Source organism: Misgurnus anguillicaudatus, chromosome 23 (assembly GCF_027580225.2).
Source record: "Misgurnus anguillicaudatus chromosome 23, ASM2758022v2, whole genome shotgun sequence".
In the NCBI taxonomy this organism is placed as follows: Eukaryota; Metazoa; Chordata; class Actinopteri; order Cypriniformes; family Cobitidae; genus Misgurnus; species Misgurnus anguillicaudatus.
The window spans coordinates 20,491,579-20,516,378 of record NC_073359.2 but is presented as its reverse complement, the minus strand read 5'-3'; the positions used below and the strand labels follow the sequence as shown (position 1 = coordinate 20,516,378).

The 24,800-nt window shown below is 35.5% G+C and overlaps 3 protein-coding genes across 5 annotated transcripts; all 3 read left to right on the top strand.

The window, feature by feature from the left end:
* The first annotated feature begins 579 nt into the window (after positions 1 to 579).
* LOC129453331 (interferon-induced protein 44-like) lies at positions 580 to 4,205 on the top strand. Its single transcript, XM_073862243.1, has 8 exons — positions 580 to 1,343; positions 1,741 to 2,273; positions 2,389 to 2,430; positions 2,602 to 2,797; positions 2,909 to 3,061; positions 3,160 to 3,331; positions 3,423 to 3,523; positions 3,607 to 4,205. Exons 2-8 carry the CDS (start codon positions 1,741 to 1,743, stop codon positions 3,787 to 3,789), a joined length of 1,380 nt encoding a protein of 459 aa, XP_073718344.1. The 5' UTR covers positions 580 to 1,343; the 3' UTR covers positions 3,790 to 4,205.
* Positions 4,206 to 5,948: 1,743 nt separating this feature from the next.
* Positions 5,949 to 16,481, top strand: LOC129453332 (interferon-induced protein 44-like). Of its 3 annotated transcripts, XR_012366080.1 has the most exons (9): positions 5,949 to 6,100; positions 8,941 to 9,431; positions 9,540 to 9,585; positions 9,671 to 9,866; positions 10,007 to 10,159; positions 10,271 to 10,442; positions 12,093 to 12,193; positions 12,266 to 12,939; positions 13,643 to 13,755. XR_012366080.1 is itself a non-coding variant. In XM_055217538.2 (8 exons), exons 2-8 carry the CDS (start codon positions 8,951 to 8,953, stop codon positions 16,037 to 16,039), a joined length of 1,332 nt encoding a protein of 443 aa, XP_055073513.2. In that variant the 5' UTR covers positions 5,953 to 6,100; positions 8,941 to 8,950; the 3' UTR covers positions 16,040 to 16,481. The 3 variants fall into 3 exon arrangements, 2 of the variants coding, with proteins under 2 accessions (XP_055073513.2, XP_055073512.2); XM_055217538.2 differs by lacking the exons at positions 9,540 to 9,585; positions 9,671 to 9,866; positions 10,007 to 10,159; ... (2 more) ...; positions 12,266 to 12,939; positions 13,643 to 13,755 and adding exons at positions 14,790 to 14,844; positions 14,924 to 15,119; positions 15,195 to 15,347; ... (1 more) ...; positions 15,682 to 15,782; positions 15,866 to 16,481 and having other exon boundaries at positions 5,953 to 6,100; XM_055217537.2 differs by lacking the exons at positions 5,949 to 6,100; positions 8,941 to 9,431; positions 9,540 to 9,585; ... (4 more) ...; positions 12,266 to 12,939; positions 13,643 to 13,755 and adding exons at positions 14,182 to 14,706; positions 14,790 to 14,844; positions 14,924 to 15,119; ... (2 more) ...; positions 15,682 to 15,782; positions 15,866 to 16,480.
* Positions 16,482 to 16,601: 120 nt separating this feature from the next.
* LOC141359568 (interferon-induced protein 44-like) lies at positions 16,602 to 23,160 on the top strand. The gene is made up of 8 exons (XM_073862237.1): positions 16,602 to 16,736; positions 20,724 to 21,237; positions 21,324 to 21,378; positions 21,464 to 21,659; positions 21,742 to 21,894; positions 21,993 to 22,164; positions 22,353 to 22,453; positions 22,537 to 23,160. Exons 2-8 carry the CDS (start codon positions 20,757 to 20,759, stop codon positions 22,714 to 22,716), a joined length of 1,338 nt encoding a protein of 445 aa, XP_073718338.1. The 5' UTR covers positions 16,602 to 16,736; positions 20,724 to 20,756; the 3' UTR covers positions 22,717 to 23,160.
* The last annotated feature ends 1,640 nt before the right edge of the window (positions 23,161 to 24,800 follow it).

Genomic DNA, 24,800 nt, shown 5'->3' with positions numbered 1-24,800 from the left:
GGGATTGTTAAACTAGAATTTTACAAACTGCAATGAATGCTGGGAATTTTCAAAGCTTTGCTTAAAAGGGTAGTTCACTGAAAATTGAACATTTTGTCATCATTTACTCACCCAAAATTTGTTGCTAGCCTGTGTTAATTTCTTTGTTCTGCTGAACACAAAGGAAGATATTTTGAGAAATGTTTGTAACCAAATCGTTATTAAACACCATTGACTTCCATAGTAGTATTGTTTTCTACTATGGAAGTCAATGGTGCTTCTGTTTCCTGCTTTTAACAAATAACGTCCTTTGTGTTCAGCAGAACAAATTTATACAGGTTTGTAACAACATGAGGTGAGTAAATGATGACAGAATTTTAATTTTTGGAAAACGATCTCTTTAATGTCCTATTGTTTGGACAAACACTTAAATAAGTCCAGTTAACAAATTTGTTAGCAACATGCTGAGGGCTAATCTTCTTCAGTATACACAAAATAATACATATACTCTTCCTACAAAACATTTTTGTTCAAGTGACTTTTTAAACCTTTTGCTGTGAGAACATTTTAAAGTTTTTTTTTGTTTTTTTTTTTTTACAATTTTTTATGTTTTGACTGATTTTAAAGGGGAAATATCATGAAAATCAGATTTTTTCCATGATTAAGTGCTATAATTGGGTGCCCAGTGCTTCTATCAACATATAAAATGTAAAAAGATCAACCCTATAACTTAGTTTTGGTAAACCATTCTCTGCAAGCATGTGAAAAAATAGGTCATTGAAATCTGGCTCCCCTAGTGATGTGATGATAGAAGGGGATAATATCGCCCCTGAATCTGCACTATCCAACCACAGCACTTCCATTTAATCCAGAGATCAGCTCATTTGCATTTTAAAGGACACACCCAAAAACGGCACATTTTTGCTCACACCTACAAAGTGGCAATTTTAACTTGTTATAAAAAATTATCTATATGGTATTTTGAGCTAAAACTTCACATACGCACTCTGGAGACGCTAACGATTTATTTGACATCTTTAACAAGTCTTGTGAATGTCCCCTTTAAGAATCATGGAATTGTATTTTAGTGTAAAAAAGTCCAATTCAATCCAATGTGGTTACAAGAAAGTTACAAAAATTAAAAGATTTTAAAGTGTTAAATACATTTTATAGGTTTTGTATATAATACAGACCTTCCTACCTCAGCCAACAAGCCAGTATTTAAGGTTTCAATATGCTGGACAGCCTTGGTGTCGGGTAATGTGCTAGATAAGAACATGATTTAACATGCTTTTTTGGTCAAAGTCCACAAAAAAGAAGCAGAAAGCTTTGCAGTGTCTGGCGGTGCAAGCATTCAACGAACCGTAAGTTCTACCGAACCTATAAATACTTGCGCTTTGGGACTCCTAGGTTTTTTATTGATATTATCAAGTGATAGCCAAAAATTCTTCAGCCTAATGCATGCAATTTGTAAATGGGTTTGAATGTGAAATATTTTTTTATTTCAGTTTCGTTTTCTGCCATGCAATTCAGTCAAGTGACTTAATACAGTGTCTAAATAAAGAAAAGTCTGAACATTTGTAATGATGCAGAAATCTTGTTAAGTCAATTCTTTGAAATCTTTGTGCGATGACTCTCAGAGAACAAAAAAATTATTTATGAAATAAATTTAGTTGCACATGATTACGCCCCATATTTGAAAATAAAGCATAATATGTTTTAATGAAAATGTTTATTTCCTTTAATTCTTTTTTGCCACAGATGCAACAAGCGAAAGTTAGAAAAGTCTGCTCATCTAATTTATCAGAAGAGCAAAAACAACAGCTCTATGGTTTGCTGGGTTATGTGAAATTTACTCTTCTTTACAAAGCTTCTATTCATGGATATAATGCTGCTGCTTTCCACCAACGCTGTGACCGTCAGGGTCCAACTTTACTCGTGGCCTACAACAACTCAGGCTACATTTTTGGTGGATATACGAGTAAAGATTATACTCAAAGTGGGCAGTACATTACTGAAGAGGAGGCTTTCCTGTTTAGTTTTAAGGGTAAAACCTTTGTAAGCATCAAAGTTAACAGTGGATATGATGCACGTTATGATGACTCCGGGGTGCCCAACTTTGGCCAGTTGTACTTTTGCTATAACAACCAAGCAACCGTGTATAATCAAGGCGGTGATGCATTCAGTTTTAATTCTGATACATTATATGGAAACAACACTCGTCTCAACGAATTGGAGGTGTACAAAGTGGAGGAAAGTAAGTTAATAATAAAACACCTTATTGCACTTTTTTGGTAAACAATACAATTGTATTGTTTAGTACTTATAACAGTCTCTGTTAATGTAATATGTAATGAAACTGTTGATAACTATTTCAATAAAAAAATATTTTTCCGTTTCTCAAGGCAGTGTAGAGGAGACCCCATGGAGGAATGTGTTGTGGACAGCTGAGTATGTTTACATTTATGCATTTGGCAAATGCTTTTATCCCAAGCAACTTATGTATTACACAATAAACAATTTTTAACAGTATGTGTATATTCGATTCGAACCCATGACCTTTATACTGTTAATGTATGCAATGCTCTACCACTAAATGATAAAAATGTGATTTCCTTCTAGGCGAAGAGAAGAGCTTGTGAAAATAATCAAAGATCATAAACCCCTGGCGTCATCTGTGAACCGAGTTCGAATCCTAATGATCGGTCCTGTAGGTGCTGGAAAATCCAGTTTTTTCAACTCCATCAACTCCATCTTCACAGGTCATGTGACCAACAAAGCCATCGCAGGATCTTCAAGCACCAGTCTCACCACACAGGTGCAGTAAAACAGCACTTGGTTTTGACTTGCTGCTTTATAATTTAGGAATATGGATTATATAATATATTGGCAGTGATTGTCCCACAATAATTTCATTTTTTGTTGATAGTTTCGCACATATCCACTGAAAGATGGGCGTGAGGGAAAGCCATTGCCATTTGTGTTGTGTGACACTATGGGACTGGAGGAGCAGACAGGTGCAGGTCTGGATATTGAGGACATCAGCAGCATTCTTCAGGGTCTCATACCAGACCGATATAAAGTAAGATGGGAACAAAAATAATGCAATTTTCTTGGAATATGAATGAAAATGAACATGTATTCTTTGAATCATTATTACCCTAAACTATTTTAATTCAGTTCAATCCTGTGGCATCATTTGAACCCAATGAGCAAAAGTCCTCCAGACCTTCATCTCTACAGGAGAAGATTCACTGTGTGATGTTTGTGATAGATGTCACCAAAATCTCCCTCATGTCCAGCAAACTGGAGGACAAATTTTTTGCTATTCGAAGAAAGTTGAACTCACTAGGTAAGTAAGACTATTACTTTTACCAATACTAATTTACAAATACATGAAAAGTAAGAGTTTTTGGTAATAAGCCTGTCTAAACAACTTTCAGGTGTTCCTCAGATCGTCTTGATGACTAAAGTAGATGAGGCGTGTTCTTTAGTGGAGGAGGATCTTCGAAATGTTTATGTCAGTTCCTACATTAAGTCAAAGGTGAGATCTTCCAGAGCTGAAACTGTGTGATATGGAGCTGAAAGTGTGAGAGATGGACTGAGAGATTTGTATTGACTCTACAGGTACAGGAGGTCAGCTCTCGACTGGGTGTTCCTGTGTCTTGTGTGTTACCTGTGAAGAATTACAGTCAGGAGCTTGAACTGAACCTCAACTGTGATCTCCTGCTTCTCACCGCTGTACAGCAGATGCTTCGCCTTGCAGACGACTACTTTGATGATATCAGTCCAACGGAGGACAAGCCATGATAAATAACTGGGTGATTCTCACGAAACCATTGAAACAGCACGGCACTAATGATTTTAGCTTTAAAATGTGTAATATAGTAACATTAAAAAGCATTAGAATTAACACAATACTGTGTTCTACCTTACACAATGTGTGATTTCAACATAAGAATTTATAATTGTAAATTTTATTTCATTTTCTGCTGAAATTCTCATTACCGCAATGTGTCCGGCTGTGTTTGAACATGCGTTATGTTGTAATTTAATCAAATTAACACAAAAATATTATGAAAAAAAATAAATGGATGTTTTGCTAGACTACTTTAGATGACAGAAAAAATATTTACTGAATATTCATGTATAATAATAATGAAGAAAAATTAGGAAAATGATGTGTCCATGCCTGATGTTCTCATCCTCCGCAACACTTTTTGAGAACAGTTTAAGCACACATACAGAATTTTAATAAAGTTTGATTTTGAGTGACCAAGCACATGGACCAGTTACTTCAAGATGGCTACCAGGTAAGATCATTTTTTTACAGTTAATTTGAAATATTGTCTTGTCAGAATGCTTACACGACATTTTGATTATCATTACCGCAACAGATGCTTATTAAATGTTAATTTAATTAATAGAAGCATAATACTTTGATTTTAAATGCATGTGCAGAATCTCCAAATTGTGTTCTTTCAGGTTTGTCATGTCATTTTGAAAATATGTCAGTGTTGATGTTTTCTGACTGTTGCGGTAATGAGATTTTTAGGACTAATTTTTTAAATTATGTTACAAAAAGTGTTAAATGATGAGTAAAAGTTCTTAAATTAATGTTCCCATTTACTCCAGACTTTGTTTTTCAATGTCTGGTGGGAAAAAAAGTAAATTTAAGCAATTTTTACATTTTCATGCTTGACATGTTTAAAACCAAGTTTTCGTGAGAATCACCCAACTACTGTTACGTTTTTCTTAGTTCTTACAGCTGAAAGCAGATTTATTTTCTTTGCAGCATTTTTAGTATTGGACAATAGGCTTGTCTGTTCTGTCTCTTTTCTCATTCAAATCCATTCAAGACATTTGTGAGAAACATTAAAAGTAAGATCACTTAAGCATCATGTTACGTACAGGATGATAATCATAGTTGCTTTATTTAGTTGCTTTTTATAAACACTGTAATCCCAGTCCTGCATCCCTCATTCATAATACACATGTATCACTGCGCTGTACTCATGGCTAATCTTTTTTTTTTTTCGTGTACAGTGTCTTCTAATGAATGTGTGACATTAAATGTTTCAATAAAAAAAAGAAATGTATGTCTTAATATTTGTGTGGCAACTATTTTATAATAGCAACAATGCACTGGAGGGAGAGCCATATTGTGGCGAATTCAAAAAATATTGCCGGTTCATCAGATTACTATTTTATTTTTGATGAGATGACATATTTGTGTAGTTCAACCCCGGAAGTTAGCAGGACACTAGTCCACAAATTTCTTTGCTAAAATTACAAGTTGACAGTGGTCGTTTCTCAAACGGAAGGTCGCATCCCCCGGAGGTCGCATATGCAGGCTGCATATGTCATCAAGTCTTTCGGTTAATTGAGCATTACATTAGCAAGTTATAAGCATTTTACAACAATTTATGATTAAATAAGAATAATATTCAAGTTTATAACTGTTAATATTCTAAAATAAGACGTATGCAGCCTACAAATGCAAGGACCGGAGGATGCAGCCTTTAGTTTGACAAACAACATCGTCTCAGTTTTTCTCTCTTCACATAATCTCAGACTCGTGGAAATAGCAGATGTGGTCCACATCATTTTTTGTAGAAACTTTTAAACATTATTAAGATAATGAAAAAAAGTTTTGTAATCTAATAATTCCTACTAACACACTAAAGCAAAAGATAAATCCTAAATAAATGTATTTTATTCTGATGACCTAATGTGTATAATGTGATTTAATGTGTTTATGTAACTTGTATAATAACATTTTATGTGGTAAGTTACTGATTAGTGATTATACTGATATTATTTTTCTGTATTCTGTCTCACATATAGGCCTAATCTTAAAAAAGCATGATAGAACAGGCTTAATATTGAATTTTTTAAGAAAACAACATGATAGAGCAGGTTTGTCTTGGGTGTAACACCTACTTTTACTTTCACATTTATTAATTTAAAAGACCCTTTTACGCAGAGTGATTTATAGTCCCATAACAAGTAATTCTTCTTAACAAGGCAAATAAAAAGTGCCAGTTATACAACGTTTCAAGCCACATCCTGAGAACAGAAAGCATTTTATTTTCCACAAACAGCAAGTGTTCTACAAAAGGTAAGTTATAAAGCCTATACAATATCTTTAAACTATTACAAGTTATATACAAATCATTGTGTTGCTTGTCAGCGTCTAGGAACAAGACAGCTTTCTATTTATTGTAATGCTTTTTAATTCAAACATTAAAGACTGCCATTATGAAAATTAAAGGGAAATTCCGCCTTGAAATGATCCTAGGGTTAATAACAAACGTGTACCGAGTTCGACCGTTCACTGGAGTTTGTTTTCATGCTAGTCTAACGTGACCAGTGTTATTACTAAACGCAAATTAGCATGTTATGGTAGCCTTCGGGGCATCAGTGCATTAAAAACGAAATCGCTATGTCTATACTACTAATAATGCTCAAAATAACCCCACACTTACACTGTAGCACAATGAGGGTCTCTATATGTAAACCGAAGCATTGAGAACTTTGCAAGTGTACAGGCAGTTTATTAAAAAGAAACATTTACCGTTCACGTCTGGATCACATATCCATGCGGGCGCCATCTTGGGAAAACTGAACTCTCGCGTGAAAGCACAACACCTGTTCAGGGCAACAACGTTTCACGCGAGAGTTTAGTTTTCCCAAGATGGCGCCCGCATGGATATGTGATCCAGACGTGAACGGTAAATGTTTCTTTTTAATAAACTGCCTGTACACTTGCAAAGTTCTCAATGCTTCGGTTTGCATGTGGAGACCCTCGTTGTGCTGCAGTGTAGGTGTGGGGTTGTTTTGAGCATTATTAGTAGTATAGACATAGCGATTTCGTTTTTAATGCACTGATGCCCCGAAGGCTACCATAACATGCTAATTTGCGTTTAGCAATAACACTGGTCACGTTAGACTAGCATGAAAACAAACTCCAGTGGGCGGTCGAGCTCGGTGCACGTTTGTTGTTGGCCCTAGGATCATTTCAAGGCGGAATTTCCCTTTAACCATGGTTAATTATACTACCATAAAAATAGTTAAACCAAAAAATAACAGTGGTTATTTATGGTAATGATAATCAATTCACACAAAAAAGGGTGTAATTTTCTTATTTAAATTAGATTAGAAAAATGATAGATAACAACACAATATGATAAGAACTTCAGGCAAACTTTCAGAATGTAGTTTAGTTTGGGAAACGGTTCCTTAACATTAGTTTTTAGGTTCCAGGAACGTTCCCCCACAAAACTAACAAAGTTAATTTCCATAGGAAACAAAAACAAACCTTTGAAATAACGTCCTGGGAACATTCCCGGACCAAAAAACAAATCTTTGAAAAAAACGAAATTGGATGATTTTTACGAAAAAAAAAATGTTTTTATGCTATCAAAGTAAAGTTAATACATAACAATCATTATACCTGACATGTCAAAGCAGATTTATCCAGGTCTAAATATTGATACCATACATACTTGTGATAATGTATAAAACCATGTGAATGATTTAGCTAAAGAGTAGCCTGAATTACTAAACTAGGCAGTGATCCAAATGCTGTGGGGTAAACTAAACCATGCAGCGCTTCAACGTACTCCACTATGAGGCACTGAAACCACGAATTTGTTTAGTTAAAAAAATGTATTTCTGTGTAGTCTCACACAACTCATTTGTTCATTTTTAAACATTTTCATGCCAAGACGTTACAATTTTCATTTATTTTATGAATTTGGCATAGAAAATAAGTTACCTTTAAAAATACATTTAAGAAAAATGTTCAGTTTTAAACAAAAAAAAGTCTGTGGGTTGGTTTACCCATTCACATGGATCAATTTACCCCTCAGCTGGGGTAAGTTGAGCCACAAGAGCACTTTTTTTGAGAAGCTTTTCAAAGCCCTTTGTTATTAAGGCATTCTTATCATTTCATTTGATAGAAGACATCCTTAAAAAATACCCTAATGTGTATAATGTGATTTAATGTGTATGTAACTTGTATAATAACATTTTATGAGGTAAGTTACTGATTAGTGATTATACTGATAGTATTTTTCTGTCTTGCAAAGGCCTAATCTTAAAAAAAAAACATGATACAGGCTTAATATTGATTTTTTTTAAGAAAACAACATGATGGAGCAGGTTTGTCTTGGGTGTAACACCTTACTTTTACTTTCACATTTATTCATTTAAAAGACCCTTTTATGCAGAGTGACTTATAGTCCCATAACAACAAGGCAAATAAAAAGTGCCAGTTATACAAGCTTTTAAGTCACATCCTAAGAACAGAAAGCGTTTTATTTTCCACAAACAGCAAGTGGATTTTTCGATATATATTTTGGCACTTTTTTTATATATTTTAAAAATAAATATATTGTAAAGCATTTATATACACATCACATTGGAAGAAAAACTATTGGAAATACAAACCTGTAGCAGGTTTGAAAAGTTTCAAATGAAATATATTTTGAATGGCAAAAATATACTTATGGGTTGTAAAATTAGAAAACGTATCAGTTGCCCTTGAAATACATTTTGAAATATATGTTAATACATAAAGGTTAAAACTAAATATATTTTTAAATTCAAAAATATGTAAGGCTGTATTTTCTACAAAATTTATTTTGCATATATTTCAAACATATTTTTGGCTAGAAGAATTAATTTTTTGCCATATGGGTAGGCTGTCAGATGTAGCCAATGTTTAAAAAAATTGGGTATGGAAATAAAAAAGTGAAAATACCAAAGTGTTACATATTCATGAAATGTACCAACAGAATGCATTAAAGCTTAAGTTAATATACCAGTCAACATTTGAAGTTGATCAAAACGTTCATCCAATTTGTCCTAAGACAAGAACGGGTATTGGATATTGGTTTTAAGACAACTTTTAGGAAAGGTTTTGATCCACTTCAAATTAGTTTACTTGTGTTTCAGAGGCGTCACCATGAATACCCAGCCACATAAATTACCCGAAGAGAAGAAAAAGCAGCTCTGTGCCTTGCTGGGTGATGTGAAACTGAATCTTCTCTACAAAGCGTCTGTTCATGGATATAATTCTGTTGCTTTTCATCAGCGCTGTGACCATCAGGGTCCAACTTTACTCGTAGCCTACAACACCTCAGGCTACATCTTTGGTGGATATACGAGTAAAGATTATACTCAGAGCGGGCAGTGGGTTATGGATGTGGATGCTTTCCTGTTCTACTATCAAGGCCAGAATCCTGTGTGCATCAAAATTAACAATGGACAATATGCACGTCTTGATGACGCCAAAGGGCCTAATTTTGGTCAACAGTTGCATTTTTGCTGTAACAACCAACCAACTGTGTATAATCAAGGGGGCAATGCATTCACCATTAATACTGCCTTCATGTATGGGAACAACACTAACCTGACTGAATGCGAGGTGTATAAAATTGAGAAGAGTACGTCAATTAACCATTATCAACTTGTCTTTAGTCTTTTTTTACTTATTGTATTTCTTGTTAACTTAAGCCCAATACAAAGTTCTATAACAAATTTTCTCTCTCAAGTCAGTGTTGATGAAAAACCATCGAAGAACATGGAGTGGACAACCGAGTATGTTTCAATCAATTTCTGCTGTTTGGTTGTTTCACTTTAGCAATCAAAAACCTCTTTAATTATAAAATTGTGATTTTTGTAGACACAGAGAAAAGCTTGTAAATTTTTTCAAGAACTACGAACCCTTGGTGTCCTCTGTGAACCGGGTTCGAATCCTGATGATCGGTCCTGTGGGTGCTGGAAAGTCCAGTTTCGTCAACTCCATCAACTCCATCTTCATGGGTCGCATGACCAACAAAGCCATGGCAGGATCTTTAGGCACCAGTCTCACTAAAGAGGTACAGAATCATATAAACTAGTGTCTTAATCTAATTAAATATTTCTATCATTTTTACATTATAGGACTTAGCAGTTCAATATTTTATCAGAACTACCTTGAATCCAAAGCACAACACTAATGATTGCTTTTTGTTGATAGTTTCGCACATATCCACTGAAAGATGGGCGTGATGGAAAGCCATTGCCATTTGTGTTGTGTGACACTATGGGACTGGAGGAGCAGACAGGTGCAGGTCTGGATATTGAGGACATCAGCAGCATCATTCATGGTCTCATACCAGACCAATATAAAGTAAGACGGACAAGTTTGTTCCAAAATTATTTCATACGGCTTGTGCAACTAAGCTTAAAATGTGTATTATAACTGTACTAAAGTGTTTCATGCTAAATCCTTTTGATTTAGTTCAACCCTGTTTCACCATTTGATCCTTTTGAGCAAAAGTCCTTCACACCTGCATCTCTGGAGCAGAAGATCCACTGTGTGGTGTTTGTGATAGACACCTCCAAAATCTCCCTCATGTCCAGCAAACTGGAGGAAAAACTTGTTGCCATACGCAAAAAAGTGAACTCACTGCGTAAGTGCACTAACACAATTAAAATAGTATATAGTTGTAACAATCATCCTCTATTGGTTGAGTTACTAGAGTTAAAATTGTGGTCAGATCTTACAGTGTGAATTCAATAAGACTTATAATGACAAGAGTTACAAAATAAAAAATGGTGTACATTCACACTAAGTTTGGGCATGGGACCTCATTTATAAAGCATGCATAGACACAGATTTGATTGTAAAGTACGCAAAAATCCACAGCAAAGTGAGTTCCCTGATTGGGTCTTCTGTATCATTGCGTATCCTTCCCTGATTCATCAAGCCCTAGTTACTCTACCGAAAGATGACAATGCCAATTACTGGCCGTAACTGTCATATAAACAATAACACGAGACAGATCCATAGACTGTAAAAAAAGACGGACGTAGTGTCTTGTAACGTCACCCATAGGTTTCTGAACATAAATATATACACTAGATGACGCCTTGGGGTTCTGAGCATGCGTCAAAACCGCCGGCAGGTCTTGTCATAGGAAGTAGCTAGATAACGCATAGATATGTACACTAGATGTTCCCTTGGCTATGGCAGTTCATCGGACCGAATGCGTCAAATAGAGCCGCCATCTTGAAACAGGGGAGCTCTGCATCAGCGTCATTGTAGGCAATGGTGTAATGGAAATAAAATCACCATAAATCGTCATGAATGCGATTTTCTTGGTTTTCTTTTGGTTCGTTTCAACAGTCAGACATGTATTTAGCATTGAATTCAGAAAAAAATACAGTTTTGATATTTTGAAAATCTACTTTTTCTAACTATAATGCATAGTGCTAGTAGGCCTAACATCCATACGCAGCACAAAAGTCCGGCATCATCCATGAATTCAAAGTAAAGGCGGAAAATAGCAGTGTTATCTAGCTACTTCCAATGACAAGAACCCTGTTCTAAGATGGCGCCGGTTTTGACGCATGCTTAGAACCCTAAGGCGACATCTAGTATATCTATGTAGGTAACGCTGCTATCTCCGCCTGTACTTCGAATTCATGGACAATGCCGGACTTTTGTGCTGTGACTGGATGTTAGGGCTACTCCCACTGTGCATTATAGTTAGAAAAAGTCGATTTTTAAAATATCAAAATCTAAAAAATTTTCTGGACTCAATGCTAAATACATGTCTGACTGTTGGAACGAACCGAAAGAAAACCTAGAAAATAGCATTCATGACGATTTATGGTGATTTTATTTCCGTTATACAATGACGCTGATGCAGGGCTCCCCTGTTTCAAGATGGCGGCTCTGTTTGACGCATTCGTTCCATTGAACTGCCGTAGCCAAGGGAACATCTAGTGTACATATCTATGGGATTCTGAAGATCGTTTTTGAAGCTTAAAGTAGGCGGTGCCTGCAGTCGCCATCTTGGCCGCGCATCACTCGCGGATATCCGAAAATGGGTAAAAAGGCGGGACGTGGGTGAAGCTGAGGTGACTGGTTGCTGAAACCGCGCCCGCCTAGCTCGATTCTAGTGACAGCAGTGGCTGTTCAACCGTCACTCAAATGGCCACGCCCAAATTACTAAAAAGAGGTAAAACAGTTACAACATTGTGGCTGCTTACACACACAAGAGGCAAGCTAAGATTTCCTTGTGGTATTCTAACTGGTTGATATCTAACATTTTCAGGTGTTCCCCAGATCGTCTTGATGACTAAAGTAGATGAGGCGTGTCCAGTGGTGGAAAAAGATCTTCAAAAGGTTTTTCTCAGTTCCTACATTAAGAAAAAGGTGAGATGAAACTGTGTGATATGGAGCTGAAAGTGTGAGAGATGGACTGAGAGATTTGTATTGACTCTACAGGTACAGGAGGTCAGCTCTCGATTGGGTGTTCCTGAGTATTGTGTATTACCTGTGAAGAACTACAGTCAGGAGCATGAACTGAACCTCAGCTGTGATCTCCTGCTTCTCACCGCTGTACAGCAGATGCTTAACTTTGCTGAAGATTATTTGGGTGGTGATGCTGCTGCTGCCATTTAGAGCAAAAACCTTTTAAATGTTGCTTAAAGTAGCCTGTTCAGATATATCATCTGAATGCAATTTCTTGCAGATGACTATTTTGATGATATGAGGACAAGCCCCTCATAAATAGCTACTGTTTTTCTCAAGTTTAGCGTCTTCTCTATTGTTTTTCTGTTTTGGCTGTCTAATAAATGTAGTTAACTAACACAACCTTGTTGTCTGTTACCATTTTGGGGTAAAAGATATTCATTGTTTCAAGCATCGGTCATCAATATTTCACTATTGACACACTAAAGCAAAAGATAAACATCCTCCTGACTTTTTTTAGGCAAAGGATTAAATAATATTAGACTGAATAAAATACTGAAATGTGGTATGAGTATGGAATTCAGGAATGGACACATTATGTAAATTAATGCAACAACCTGACAGGACAGGTTTGTCTTGGGTGTAACGTCATCATAAGAACAGAAAAGCATTTCATTGTCTCACACAGAGCAAGTGTTCTGCGATAGGTAAGTTATAATACATATTGTGAACGTATTAAGTTATATACAAATGTTTTTGCTTGTCATTTGTTGTCTAGGATCAAGACTATATAGGGTTATTGTAATGCTTAAGTTTAGAATTCAAACGTTAAAAATGAATATCTCTGATCTAAGGGCTTTCACACAGCTCTAAACCCTGATTTATCTTCGTTCTAACTATAGACTGTAAAAAAAACGGGTTATGGAGCGTGCCACACTTGTAATTTAGACGTTATCCCGCAATTTATCAGGGTTTATAAAGTCTGAAACAGGGCTCGCAACGCATTGAGGTGCCAAACGTCACGTGTACAGGTGTATTCGACTTCATGCGGCGCCGCAAGCGGATGACATCACAGTATCGCGAGACCGATTCGAAAGCAGATTACACCGCATGATTTCTAGAAACTATCTCGCGTTATTTTGAATGAAGTCATCCGCCGGTCGGTTCTTGTGGCGCCACATGACTTATAAAAGTTTTACCATTTGAGGGAAATGTGAAAAATATTGTTAACGGTGATGAAAAACTCCTGAGATGTAGTTAAACTATTTTAATTTAGTCTGTCAGCCACAGCTTTATCCAGTCATGATTGTTGACACCGCAAATATGCAAATAAGAACAGTAACACAGGGTTTAGGAATGTACAGTGAGAAAAGTCATATTATGAATATTTATATATGATTATATTTACAGTGAATACTTTCCATGTGCATTTGCAGCTGAAGAGAAACAATGACCAGCTATTATAAAGGAAAGTAAGTGCCATGCAAAGTAATAACATTTGATAGCGACTTAATATCAATAGTACGTTAGATAAAAAAAACTACGTTGTGTGTCCATGTATGTTCACATGAACTTATACTTGCAGTGATAGTGAATACAGTATGTTTTCCACCAATGAACATTCAGTAAACGTCAACTTTAAACGTTTTATATGCTAAATAATGAATCAATTTCATAAGTTTTAAAATCATAAAAATCATTAAGTGAAGAAAAAACAGGGTTGGATAAATTAAGCTATGATGCAGTAATGACTAACTAGCTATTTTGGACCAAATGTTATTGATATTTCTGATTTGTTAAGATTTTAATTTTTTATAATAGCGTTAAAGTATTGAACAAATACAATTACCAAAGTGTACCATATTCTTTGAAATTGATAACTGAATGCACTAATGCATAAAGTTTAAGATAATATATTTTTTGTGTACGTTTGTTGCATCATTTTTTGTCATCTTTCCCAAGATCAAAGAATTTTGAATTCAGAGGCATTACCATGACTACCCAAAATTATAATTTACCAGAGGAGAAAAAAAAGCAGCTCTGTGCTTTACTGGGCAATGTGGATCTGACTCTTCTCTTTAAAGCATCTGTTCATGGATATAATGCTGCTGCTTTTCACCAGCTCTGTGACAGTCAGGGTCCAACTTTACTCGTAGCCTACAACAACTCAGGCTACATATTTGGTGGATATACGAGTAAAGATTATACTCAAAGTGGGCAGTATGTTACTGATGAAGAGGCTTTCCTGTTCTACTATCAAGGCCAAATCCCTGTGTGTGTCAAAGTTAATAGTGGATATATTGCACGTCTCGATGACTCCGGATGGCCCAACTTTGGTCAACAGTTGTACTTTTGCTATAATAACCAACCAACTGTAATTAATCAAGGGGTCAGTGCATTCACCATTAATACTGCATTAATGTATGGGAACGATGGGAACCTGACTGAATGTGAGGTGTTTAAAATTGAGCAGAGTACGTCAATCATATACTTATTGCATCTATTGTCAACATTGACCCAATATGATGCTATATAACAAATCTTGAATATTTTTCAGTGTCTCAGGCCAGTGTTGAAGAGAAACCATGGAGGAACATTGCATGGAAGGAAGAGTAGGTTTTCAGTTATTTTTCTGTTGTACATTTTGTTGTTCATCTGCTATCAAATCTCTTAAATATGTGATCTTTGTAGACGAAAAGAAGAGCTTGTGAAATCAATAAAGAACTATAAACCCCTGATGTCCTCTGTGAACCGGGTTCGAATCCTGATGATCGGTCCTGTAGGTGCTGGAAAATCCAGTTTCTTCAACTCCATCAACTCCATCTTCATGGGTCATGTGACCAACAAAGCCATCGCAGGATCTACAAGCACCAGTCTCACCACACAGGTACAAAATCATCAAAACATTCAGTTATTAGAGTATTCAAAATTTCTTCATTAACAGGTCAAAGTTCTCTTTTAGTTTCGCACATATCCAGTGAAAGACGGCCGTGAGGGAAAGCCATTGCCATTTGTGTTGTGTGACACTATGGGACTGGAGGAGCAGACAGGTGCAGGTCTGGATATTGAGGACATCAGCAGCATTCTTCGAGGTCACATACCAGACCGATATAAAGTAAGACTTTACAAAACCATTTAGTTATTTAAAAAATTTGTATCTGAAGTGTTTCATGCAAAATCCTCTCAATTTAGTTCAACCCCACGGCACCATTTGAACCTGAAGAGCAAAAGTCCTTCAAACCTGCATCTTTAGAGCAGAAGATCCACTGTGTGGTGTTTGTGATAGACGCCACCAAAATCTCCCTCATGTCAAGCAAACTGGAGGAAAAACTTGCAGCCATACGCAAAAAAGTGATCTCGCTGGGTAAGTGAGCGAACACAAACTAGACACACAAAATGATTTAAAGCATTCTTATTATCTTAATATGCTTAATATCTAAATAATTCAGGTATTGCTCAGATCGTCTTGATGACTAAAATAGATGAGGCGTGTCCTCTGGTGGAGGAGGATCTTCAAAATGTTTATGTCAGTTCTTACATTAAGTCAAAGGTGAGATCTTACAGAGCTGAAACTGTGTGATATGGAGCTGAAAGTGTGTCAGATGGACTGAGAGATTTGTATTGACTCTACAGGTACAGGAGGTCAGCTCTCGACTGGGTGTTCCTGTGTCTTGTGTGTTACCTGTGAAGAATTACAGTCAGGAGCTTGAACTGAACCTCAACTGTGATCTCCTGCTTCTCACCGCTGTACAGCAGATGCTTCGCTCCGCAGACGACTATTTGGACGATATCAGTCCAACGGAGTGAAATCAGCACAAAGTCATCTTGAAGACAAAACAGCAGAACAGAAACCGTTTTATTAATTTCAGTTATTAGTTTGGCATCTTGACATTAGTGTAAATAAAACATGTTCACAATATGAACTACTTGGTAATATGCATAAGGGCCATGCAGAATTTCCACTCTTCTTAGTGAAATATACAACACTTCATACTTTAATAGGAAAAGTAGTCTGCCATTAAAATTACATACATACAAATTCCTTGATTACAGTTGCATAAGACAAAAAGATGCCGTATCGATCAAATTGTAATTTAAAGAGACATCATTAAAAATGTAATATAATTCAACCCTTTAAATTGTGAATTAACCATAAACATGTTATCTACATTCAACATATGGGCTATTTTCAGAAATTATGTTTGAAATGGCATCTAGAAAAAATTGCTTTTATTTGTTTTATAAACAAAATGAATAAAACCAAAAATCGCCAAATAATTAAGACCTCATTTCAAGTCAATGTATTTCTATTACGTTTGTACGAATTGACTGCCGTGCATTCAGCAACCGCTAGGGGGCGTAAACAACAAAAACTTCAGCAGCACGAATAGGAAACGCAGACAGCGGTGAAGAAAGAGGGAGACTGCTTCAGGTTCAGCTGCTTTATTTTTATAAACAACAAGCATTTCAGTTATTCATGCATAGAGACTTTTCATTGTGAAAGGTAAGACAGATTGTTGTTCTAAAAAAATGTTTAAGCATTAATGAAAAGTTTTTCCATTTTATACAGTATGACTAGGAAATAAAACGCACATTTTATTGTAATGCTTGAATTAGGTATGTTGCTAAAATTTTTAAAATGGTTAAATGTTAAAACTAGTTGTTCAGATAGAAAGAGCTTGAAAAAAGCTTTTAAATGAGACCAAGATCGTGTTTATTGGTTCAAGAATAACAAAATACTGGCCATTTGATACTCGAAAATCATCACTTAATGTTTTCCATTAAAATTCAAGAAAATGTGTGACCGAATCATGAAAATTATGAAGTTTTTAGCTATAGTTTTAGAGATATTGACCTGAATCGTTCAGGATAAGCTGTTTGCCATATCCTCTACATATTCTACTTATGAAAAGTCAGATATATATAATAAAACAAACCACTAATTACACCAAATAACACTCTTTATTCAGTCTAAATATACAGACATCTACTACATGGCTACGGCTGCTTCACATTCTTTGTCCATTCAAGCAGATTTTGGTGGAGGTAAAACTCCCGTGGTCGTCGTTCAAATTTATTAAATTATTTCGTCCACTTGTAGTTTAGCAATTAAACTAAATGTCTTTACAATTTCAAGAATGTCTTTAAGTTACTCAACTTCAGCAAACACAAAGACGATTTTACAAACAACAGACTTTGGCGAGCTCGCACGGCCAGTAATTAAACGTGAAAGGTGGCGACTGAAAACGAAAAGGTACCTATGCTTCTTCTGGTGATGTTAACAATAAAAACTCGCCAATTTCGCCATCAACAAACCAACAGAAGCATTATTTTCCACAACACCGCGCGCTGCCTGAGGAAATCTTGAGTTTCGTTGAGCGGAACCAAAAAGTCAGCCGCGAAAACGGAGTCAGCAACATACCTACTTGAATGTCAATCCTAAATTACGTTTCTACGAATCAAACTTTTAATAAGTTAAGTTATATTTTAACAAATTATTACTGATTAGAGCATTGTTATTTGCACTCGCACGGGTTTGAGTTTCGTTTCTGGGTAAACCGAATATTTGAATTGAGCAAACACGTGTGACCACAGACCATTTGCATGTTTGCAAAACAGAGATGACGTTATTTGTAGGCGGAGCCCAACTGGTGGTAGAAAGTGTCAGATCTGCAGTAGCGGTGTTCTTTAATATTGGTAAATCAAATTTTTTTACAGTATTAATCGCTAAAGTATAAGCATATAAAAACTAAGCAATTCTATCAGGTATTTTATATAATACCATTTATTAAATATTTTATAATTTTCCTGATTTCTATAATTTATTACTTATTTATAGCCTATGTGTTTGCTCTAAAACTATTATAAAACTGTTTACATACAAATTAATATGCATAGGCATGTTTATATATTGATAACACTTTACATCGTGTGTGTGTATGTGCTATATTTATATATTTATGTAAACATAATAATTTTAGAACAAAGAGGTCGTTATTTCTTTAATAGGCTCATTCGACTTTTTTATTGTATACCTTTTACATATAATCACAGACAATAATATTCATATTAAAGATAGTGTAAACAAATTTTAAAACTTGAGAAAAAAGAAAAGAAAAAACAACAATACAGAGAGAGTATACTTATTTATTTAAATAAAAAGAGGAATTTAAATCTTTGTAAATGTCCATAGTTCTGATTGCTTTGGGTTTTGAGAGTCCTTGTAAGGTTTCAAAATAAGTCTTCAAATCAGCCTTGAAGTGGGTGATATTGGGTATCCTTTCAGACCATTTACATTTCTGTATATGAAATTTACCATTATTATAAGATTCAAAATAAACACATTACTCTTATCTATATTATCATTTAAAAAATAACATCTCTTTTCTCTATCTTAATTTGAATTCCACTTAACACATTAAATAAATATTCCACATCAATCCAGAATAATTTAACATAGGCTACAATCAAAAAAAGATGCAAATTAGTTTCAGTATCCATTTTACAGAATACTCAAGGTTCAGAAAGATAATTTTTATATCTTTTTAGGAAATATTTGGATACATTTTAAGTATTATTTTAAAGTATATTTTGTTAACTTTATTCTTGAGACAATATTTGTTATTATAAATCCAAATCAATCTCCAATTAATATTTTCAAAATGGTCATTCCAAAAAAAATTTTTGTCGAAATGTCACAGGACAGTGAAACAAATGTCTGAAAACACATAAATAGGCTCATCCGACGTCATGAGGCGCTGCACGAACTTATGACGTCAAAGTCCCGCGAGAGCGATTCGAGAAATCATACAAAGAAGTCTGCTTACAAACACTCTCGCGGAACTTTGACGTCATCCGCCTGTCGGTTCTTGCGGTATGAAGTTGAACCGGCCTAATATCTATGCGCATTACAACTTTTTGTACGCTGACGTAAAAAAAACATGATTTAAATGATTTTTTTAACATTTTATTTTGTTTAATAATCTTTTTTACCATTTGAGGGAAACGTGAAAAATAAAGTCAAAGGTGATAAAAAATACCTGAGATCTAAAAAAAACATCCCAGTAGTAGCGAGCTGCTTTAATGCGAAGCGAGGCAAACACTAAACAGAAAGCGGAAGCGTAGCGCGCTATTTTTTATTTAATCAGGTACAGTTTTATCCAATCATGGCTGTTGACACCGTCTCCATTGACTTTGTATTGCGAGAAGCCGCCTCCTTGTCATTTCTGGCTTATAACAAAAACTGAATAATGCCTAAAAGCTGCTGTGTGACAATATGTACAGCTAACAAGCCAAAGAACCCAGAAATAAGTTTTTATAAGCTGTCGAGCCGTAAAACCCAGCCTTTAAGGAGAACAAAGTGGATCGCCGACCACGCCCCCCCCCAGTGGACGCAGTTCCACCAATAGAAGCACCATGAAAAGTTGCCTGTATCCATTTTTGTGTCTTTAAACGCTCGTTTTTTGGGGTCGACAGCTTACAAAAACTTACCTACAGATTAAACTTAAAAACAGAATAATACCTAAAAGCTGCTGTGTGACAAGGTGTACATCTAACACGCCAAAAAAATAAATAAATAATTTTTTATAAGCTGTCGACTTCAAAAAACGAGCGTTTAGACACAGAAATGGAAACAGGCAACTTTTCATAGTACTCCTATTAGTAAAACTGCGTCCAATAGGGGGAACCGTAATCGGCGATCCACTTTATTCTCCTTAAAGACTGGGTTTTACGGCTCGACAGCTTATAAAAACTTATTTCTGTGTTCTTTGGCTTGTTAGCTGTACATATTGTCACACAGCAGCTTTTAGGCATTATTCAGTTTTTTGTTATAAGCCAGAAATGACAAGGAGGCGGCCTTTTGCAATACAAAGTCAACGGAGACCGTTGGACTGCTCTCCCCCCCGGTGGGCGTGGCCCTCAGGTTGTGACGCGCTGCGCTCTGTCTCTATGTAAAGAGTGAAAAGTCATATTATGAGTATTTATATATAAATATATTTTTACTAAAACTTTTCATGTGAAAATGAATAATGATTCATGATAACAATTACCAGCTATTATAAAGGAAAGTGCAATGTAAAGTAATAACATTTGATAGAGGTTTAGTATCAATAATAAATAAACTAACTTGTTCTCCCATATACTGTTTGTTATTCACTGTATGGTAATGCTAAAGGTTTGTACTAATAAAACATTCAATAAACATCAACATGATAGCCTAAAATGAATGTATTCTTCATGAATCTTTATAAGTCATATTAAGTGAAAAAAGTACTTTATTTAACAGGGTTGAAAGACTAGCTATTTTGGACCAAATGTTATCAATATATTTTTACAAAAATTAATAAACAAATACAATACAAGTGCAAATAAAAAGTGTAATTAACAAAGCATACCATAGTTGAGGAAAGTGCCAACAGAATGCCTTAATGCATAAAGCTTAAGTTAATATATTTGTTGTCTATTCTTCCCCATAATTTGTCATCTTAAGAATAAACCAAACCAAACAAGAAGAGGCGTTACCATGACTAAACACACTTCTAATTTACCTGAAGAGAAGAAAAAGCAACTCTGTGTGTTGTTGGGTAATGTGGATCTGACTCTTCTCTTTAAAGCATCTGTTCATGGATATAATGCTGCTGCTTTTCACCAGCGCTGTGACCATCAGGGTCCAACTTTAATCGTGGCCTACAACAACTCAGGCTACATCTTTGGTGGATATACGAGTAAAGATTATACTCAAAGTGGGCAGCAGATTACTGATGAGGAGGCTTTCCTGTTCTACTATCAAGGCCAAATCCCTAGGTGCATCAAAATTAAAAGTGGAAAATATGCACGTATCGATGACTCTGTATGGCCCACCTTTGGTCAACAGTTGCACTTTTGCTATAACAACCAAGCACTTGTGTATAATCAAGGGGGCAATGCATTCACAATTAATAATGCATTAATGTATGGAAACAACACTAACCTGACTGAATGTGAGGTGTTTAAAATTGAGAAGAGTACGTCAATCATATACTACTTATGGCATCTATTGTCAACATTGATCCAATATGATGCTATATAACAAATCTTGAATATTTTTCAGTGTCTCAGGCCAGTGTTGAAGAGAAACCATGGAGGAACATTGCGTGGAAGGAAGAGTAGGTTTTCAGTCATTTTCTGTTGTACATTTTGTTGTTCATCTGATATCAAAACTGTTTAATTTAAAATATTTGATCTTTGTAGACGAAGAGAAGAGCTCGTGAAATCAATAAAAAACTATAAACCCCTGGTGTCCTCTGTGAACCGGGCCCGAATCCTAATGATCGGTCCTGTAGGGGCTGGAAAATCCAGTTTCTTCAACTCCATCAACTCCATCTTCATGGAACGCATGACCAACAAAGCCATGGCAGGATCTACAAGCACCAGCCTCACCACACAGGTGAAATAAAACCTTCCTTTATTAAATATCTTTTCATGACTAATTGTTTTGGTCCCTATAACACGTCAATGTTCTCTTTTAGTTTCGCACATATCCACTGAAAGATGGCCGTGAGGGAAAGCCATTGCCATTTGTGTTGTGTGACACTATGGGACTGGAGGAGCAGACAGGTGCTGGTCTGGATATTGAGGACATCAGCAGCATCATTCAGGGTCTCATACCAGACCGATATCAAGTAAGATGAACATAAAGATGATGGTTGTATCCAAATGAACTAGTTAAAATTTTAAGTTGATTCTTAATGTACTTTACCATAAATTGTTTTGCTTCAAGTTTAACCCCATGGTACCATTTCATCGTGATGAGCAAAAGTCCTCCAGACCTTCATCTCTACAGCAGAAGATCCATTGTGTGGTTTACATGATAGATGCCACCAAAATCTCCCTTATGTCCAGCAAACTGGAGGAAAAACTTGCAGCCATACGCAAAAAAGTGAACTCGTTGAGTAAGTGCGTTTATAAAACACATGATTCCGGTTCTTAATGCTGATTGGTCAATAGCTGTGATTTACAACTTTATCACAAAGTGACTATTTGTATCCGTACAGCCAGTTGTTATTTTTGTGCCATATAAATGTAAATTTGTGTTGCATATTAAGCTGCTGATATCTCTGCTTAATTAAACATTTTTCAGGTGTTCCTCAGATCGTCTTGATGACTAAAGTAGATGAGGCGTGTCCTCTGGTGGAAGAGGATCTTCAAAATGTTTACGTCAGTTCTTACATTAAGTCAAAGGTAAGATCTTACAGAGCTGAAACTGTGTCATATGAAGCTGAAAGTGTGTCAGATGGACTGAGAGATTTGTATTGACTCTACAGGTACAGGAGGTCAGCTCTCGACTGGGTGTTCCTGTGTCTTGTGTGTTACCTGTGAAGAATTACAGTCAGGAGCTTGAACTGAACCTCAACTGTGATCTCCTGCTTCTCACCGCTGTACAGCAGATGCTCAACTATGCTGAAGATTATTTGGATGATGCTGTTGATGCCAATGTTGCTTAAAGTTATTCACTTATGTAAATTTTTTGTTGTTAACTTGTACACTGTATTTCCAGGACTTCGTCCAGCAGTAATGTAATCATTATTATTTTTGTAATACTATTACTGGTAAATCATCTCACTGCCATTCAGACACAACGCCCATGAATGATGATTCTGATATACTGAATAATGTTGAAGTTTCCAGCTAATACTTGTGAACTTGACATTGCATCAAGAGAAAGAAAGCTGTTCATTAAATTACATTTCAATTGTGGTAGACAAAAAGATTTACTATTGATCAAATTTTAATTTAAAGATGCATAATAAAAATTGTAGTCTATATAATTCAAGTGCTGTTAGTTGTGAATTACACATAAATATGTTATTTTCAGAATATGTGTTTGAAATGTGTATTATAAATGTAAAACTATAAATGTGTATTTCATTTGTTTTATTATATTTAATAAATGAACTTATTTCAACACTACAAATCTACAAATTATTTAAAACGTCTAAGAAAATGTTGATTTGTAAGTATACTGAAAATACTGAATACTGAAAGTATATGTAAGGAATAATTGACGACGGGCCATTGAATTATAAGAAAATAATGCACACCAAGGTGGTTCTCCGTTACACCGCAAGTGTGCATTACGTTCAAATAATTCAAAGGACTGGAGTCAATTATTCCGCTTATACCACGGTTACCACAAACATTGCTCTGGTGCCTATTTTTAAGACATTTGACAAGTTAGGTGTGCGGTTTACAGAAAAATAATCAACACCCATAGAACATTTCTCAGCCAATCAGAATGCAGCATTCAACAGACCCGTAGTATAAAATGAAAATAAAATAAACTTAACGTGGGCGGTCTCCATTTTCCATGTGATCAAGGGCTTAGGGCGTTTCATTTGAACCCACTTCAAGTGTTCTAGCAGAAGTGGGCACTTGTACAACGTAAGCAATGACGTACACCCAAGTGAATGAGACTGAGGGAAGTTAGCGAGGGAAGATCATAGAAACCAAACTGGAACGTAGGGCAGGGCTGTGTTCGAAATAGCCCGATACCCACTAATTCCCTAGTACACTAATATAGTTCACTCGGATGACTGAATTGAAAAACAGTGAAGTGCGTTGTGGGGTTGAATGAGTGCACTCAATAATGTCAACTATGATTTCAGACACAATTAAAAATAGATGTAACCTAAAATAGTGCACTATTTAGGGATATACGGTTTCAGCAGTACTAACAACATAAACAAACGGCATTCGTGGAACAAACTTAACTTCCAGTAAACTTTCCCAAAGAATCAATAACAACAGAGTCCTTTTAGAGTAGTTTATTTCTGATAATAAGTCAAATAAACAACAAGTGGAGTACCTTAGTTTAAATTATAGCTAATACGTGTCAAAAAGTACACTGAGCTAACGTTACTGTGTAAAATGTGTATAATACAATGTTAACTGCAGCTGCCAGACCTCTCTTTACATATTGGTGATTCATGATCACCGTCTCCCCCTGTCTTTAGGAAACCAAAACATTTGTTATTTGTGACAAGGGAATTGTTTCAGAGTTCAGTTTAACCACTAGCCAGACCATTAATAAACATACAGAAACCGGAAGTTAAGTTCCATCTAGACATGTAACCGCGACAATGCGTGTTCGTCTGATGACACGTCTGATTAAATGTCTATGAGGGATATTTCGACCAAACTCAAAATTTCAATTCCCTTATATTGTCCTGAAATCTTTCACCTGAAATGTTACATTTATACATATTTGCATTAATGTATGCTTGTTTTGTTCTTGCTTCCCTTACAACCACTAAACAAAAACAGCAAAACAGAAACGGACATGTTTTCTTTAGTTTGGCATATTTAAATCACAGTTTCAAAAATTACAAGTAATTTTTTGTACATTAGTGTAAATAAAACATGTTCACAATATAAACTACTTGGTAATATGCATAAGGGCCATGCAGAATTTCCACTCTTCTTAGTGAAATATACAACACTTCATACTTTAATAGGAAAACTATTCTGCCATCAAAATTACATTATAATTCATTGTTTACAATTGCGTTAGACAAAAGGAGCAGTATTG

Coding starts and splice junctions, on each gene's coding strand:
- LOC129453331 (XM_073862243.1), top strand. CDS start 1,741: ATGCAACAAGCGAAAGTTAGAAAAGTCTGCTCATCTAATTTATCAGAA. Junction 2,798..2,908: donor GCACCAGTCTCACCACACAG/GTGCAGTAAAAC, acceptor TTTTGTTGATAG/TTTCGCACATATCCACTGAA. Junction 3,062..3,159: donor TCATACCAGACCGATATAAA/GTAAGATGGGAA, acceptor ATTTTAATTCAG/TTCAATCCTGTGGCATCATT.
- LOC129453332 (XM_055217538.2), top strand. CDS start 8,951: ATGAATACCCAGCCACATAAATTACCCGAAGAGAAGAAAAAGCAGCTC. Junction 15,348..15,424: donor ACATACCAGACCGATATAAA/GTAAGACTTTAC, acceptor CTCTCAATTTAG/TTCAACCCCACGGCACCATT. Junction 15,783..15,865: donor GTTCTTACATTAAGTCAAAG/GTGAGATCTTAC, acceptor TTGACTCTACAG/GTACAGGAGGTCAGCTCTCG.
- LOC141359568 (XM_073862237.1), top strand. CDS start 20,757: ATGACTAAACACACTTCTAATTTACCTGAAGAGAAGAAAAAGCAACTC. Junction 21,895..21,992: donor TCATACCAGACCGATATCAA/GTAAGATGAACA, acceptor TTTTGCTTCAAG/TTTAACCCCATGGTACCATT. Junction 22,165..22,352: donor CAAAAAAGTGAACTCGTTGA/GTAAGTGCGTTT, acceptor AACATTTTTCAG/GTGTTCCTCAGATCGTCTTG.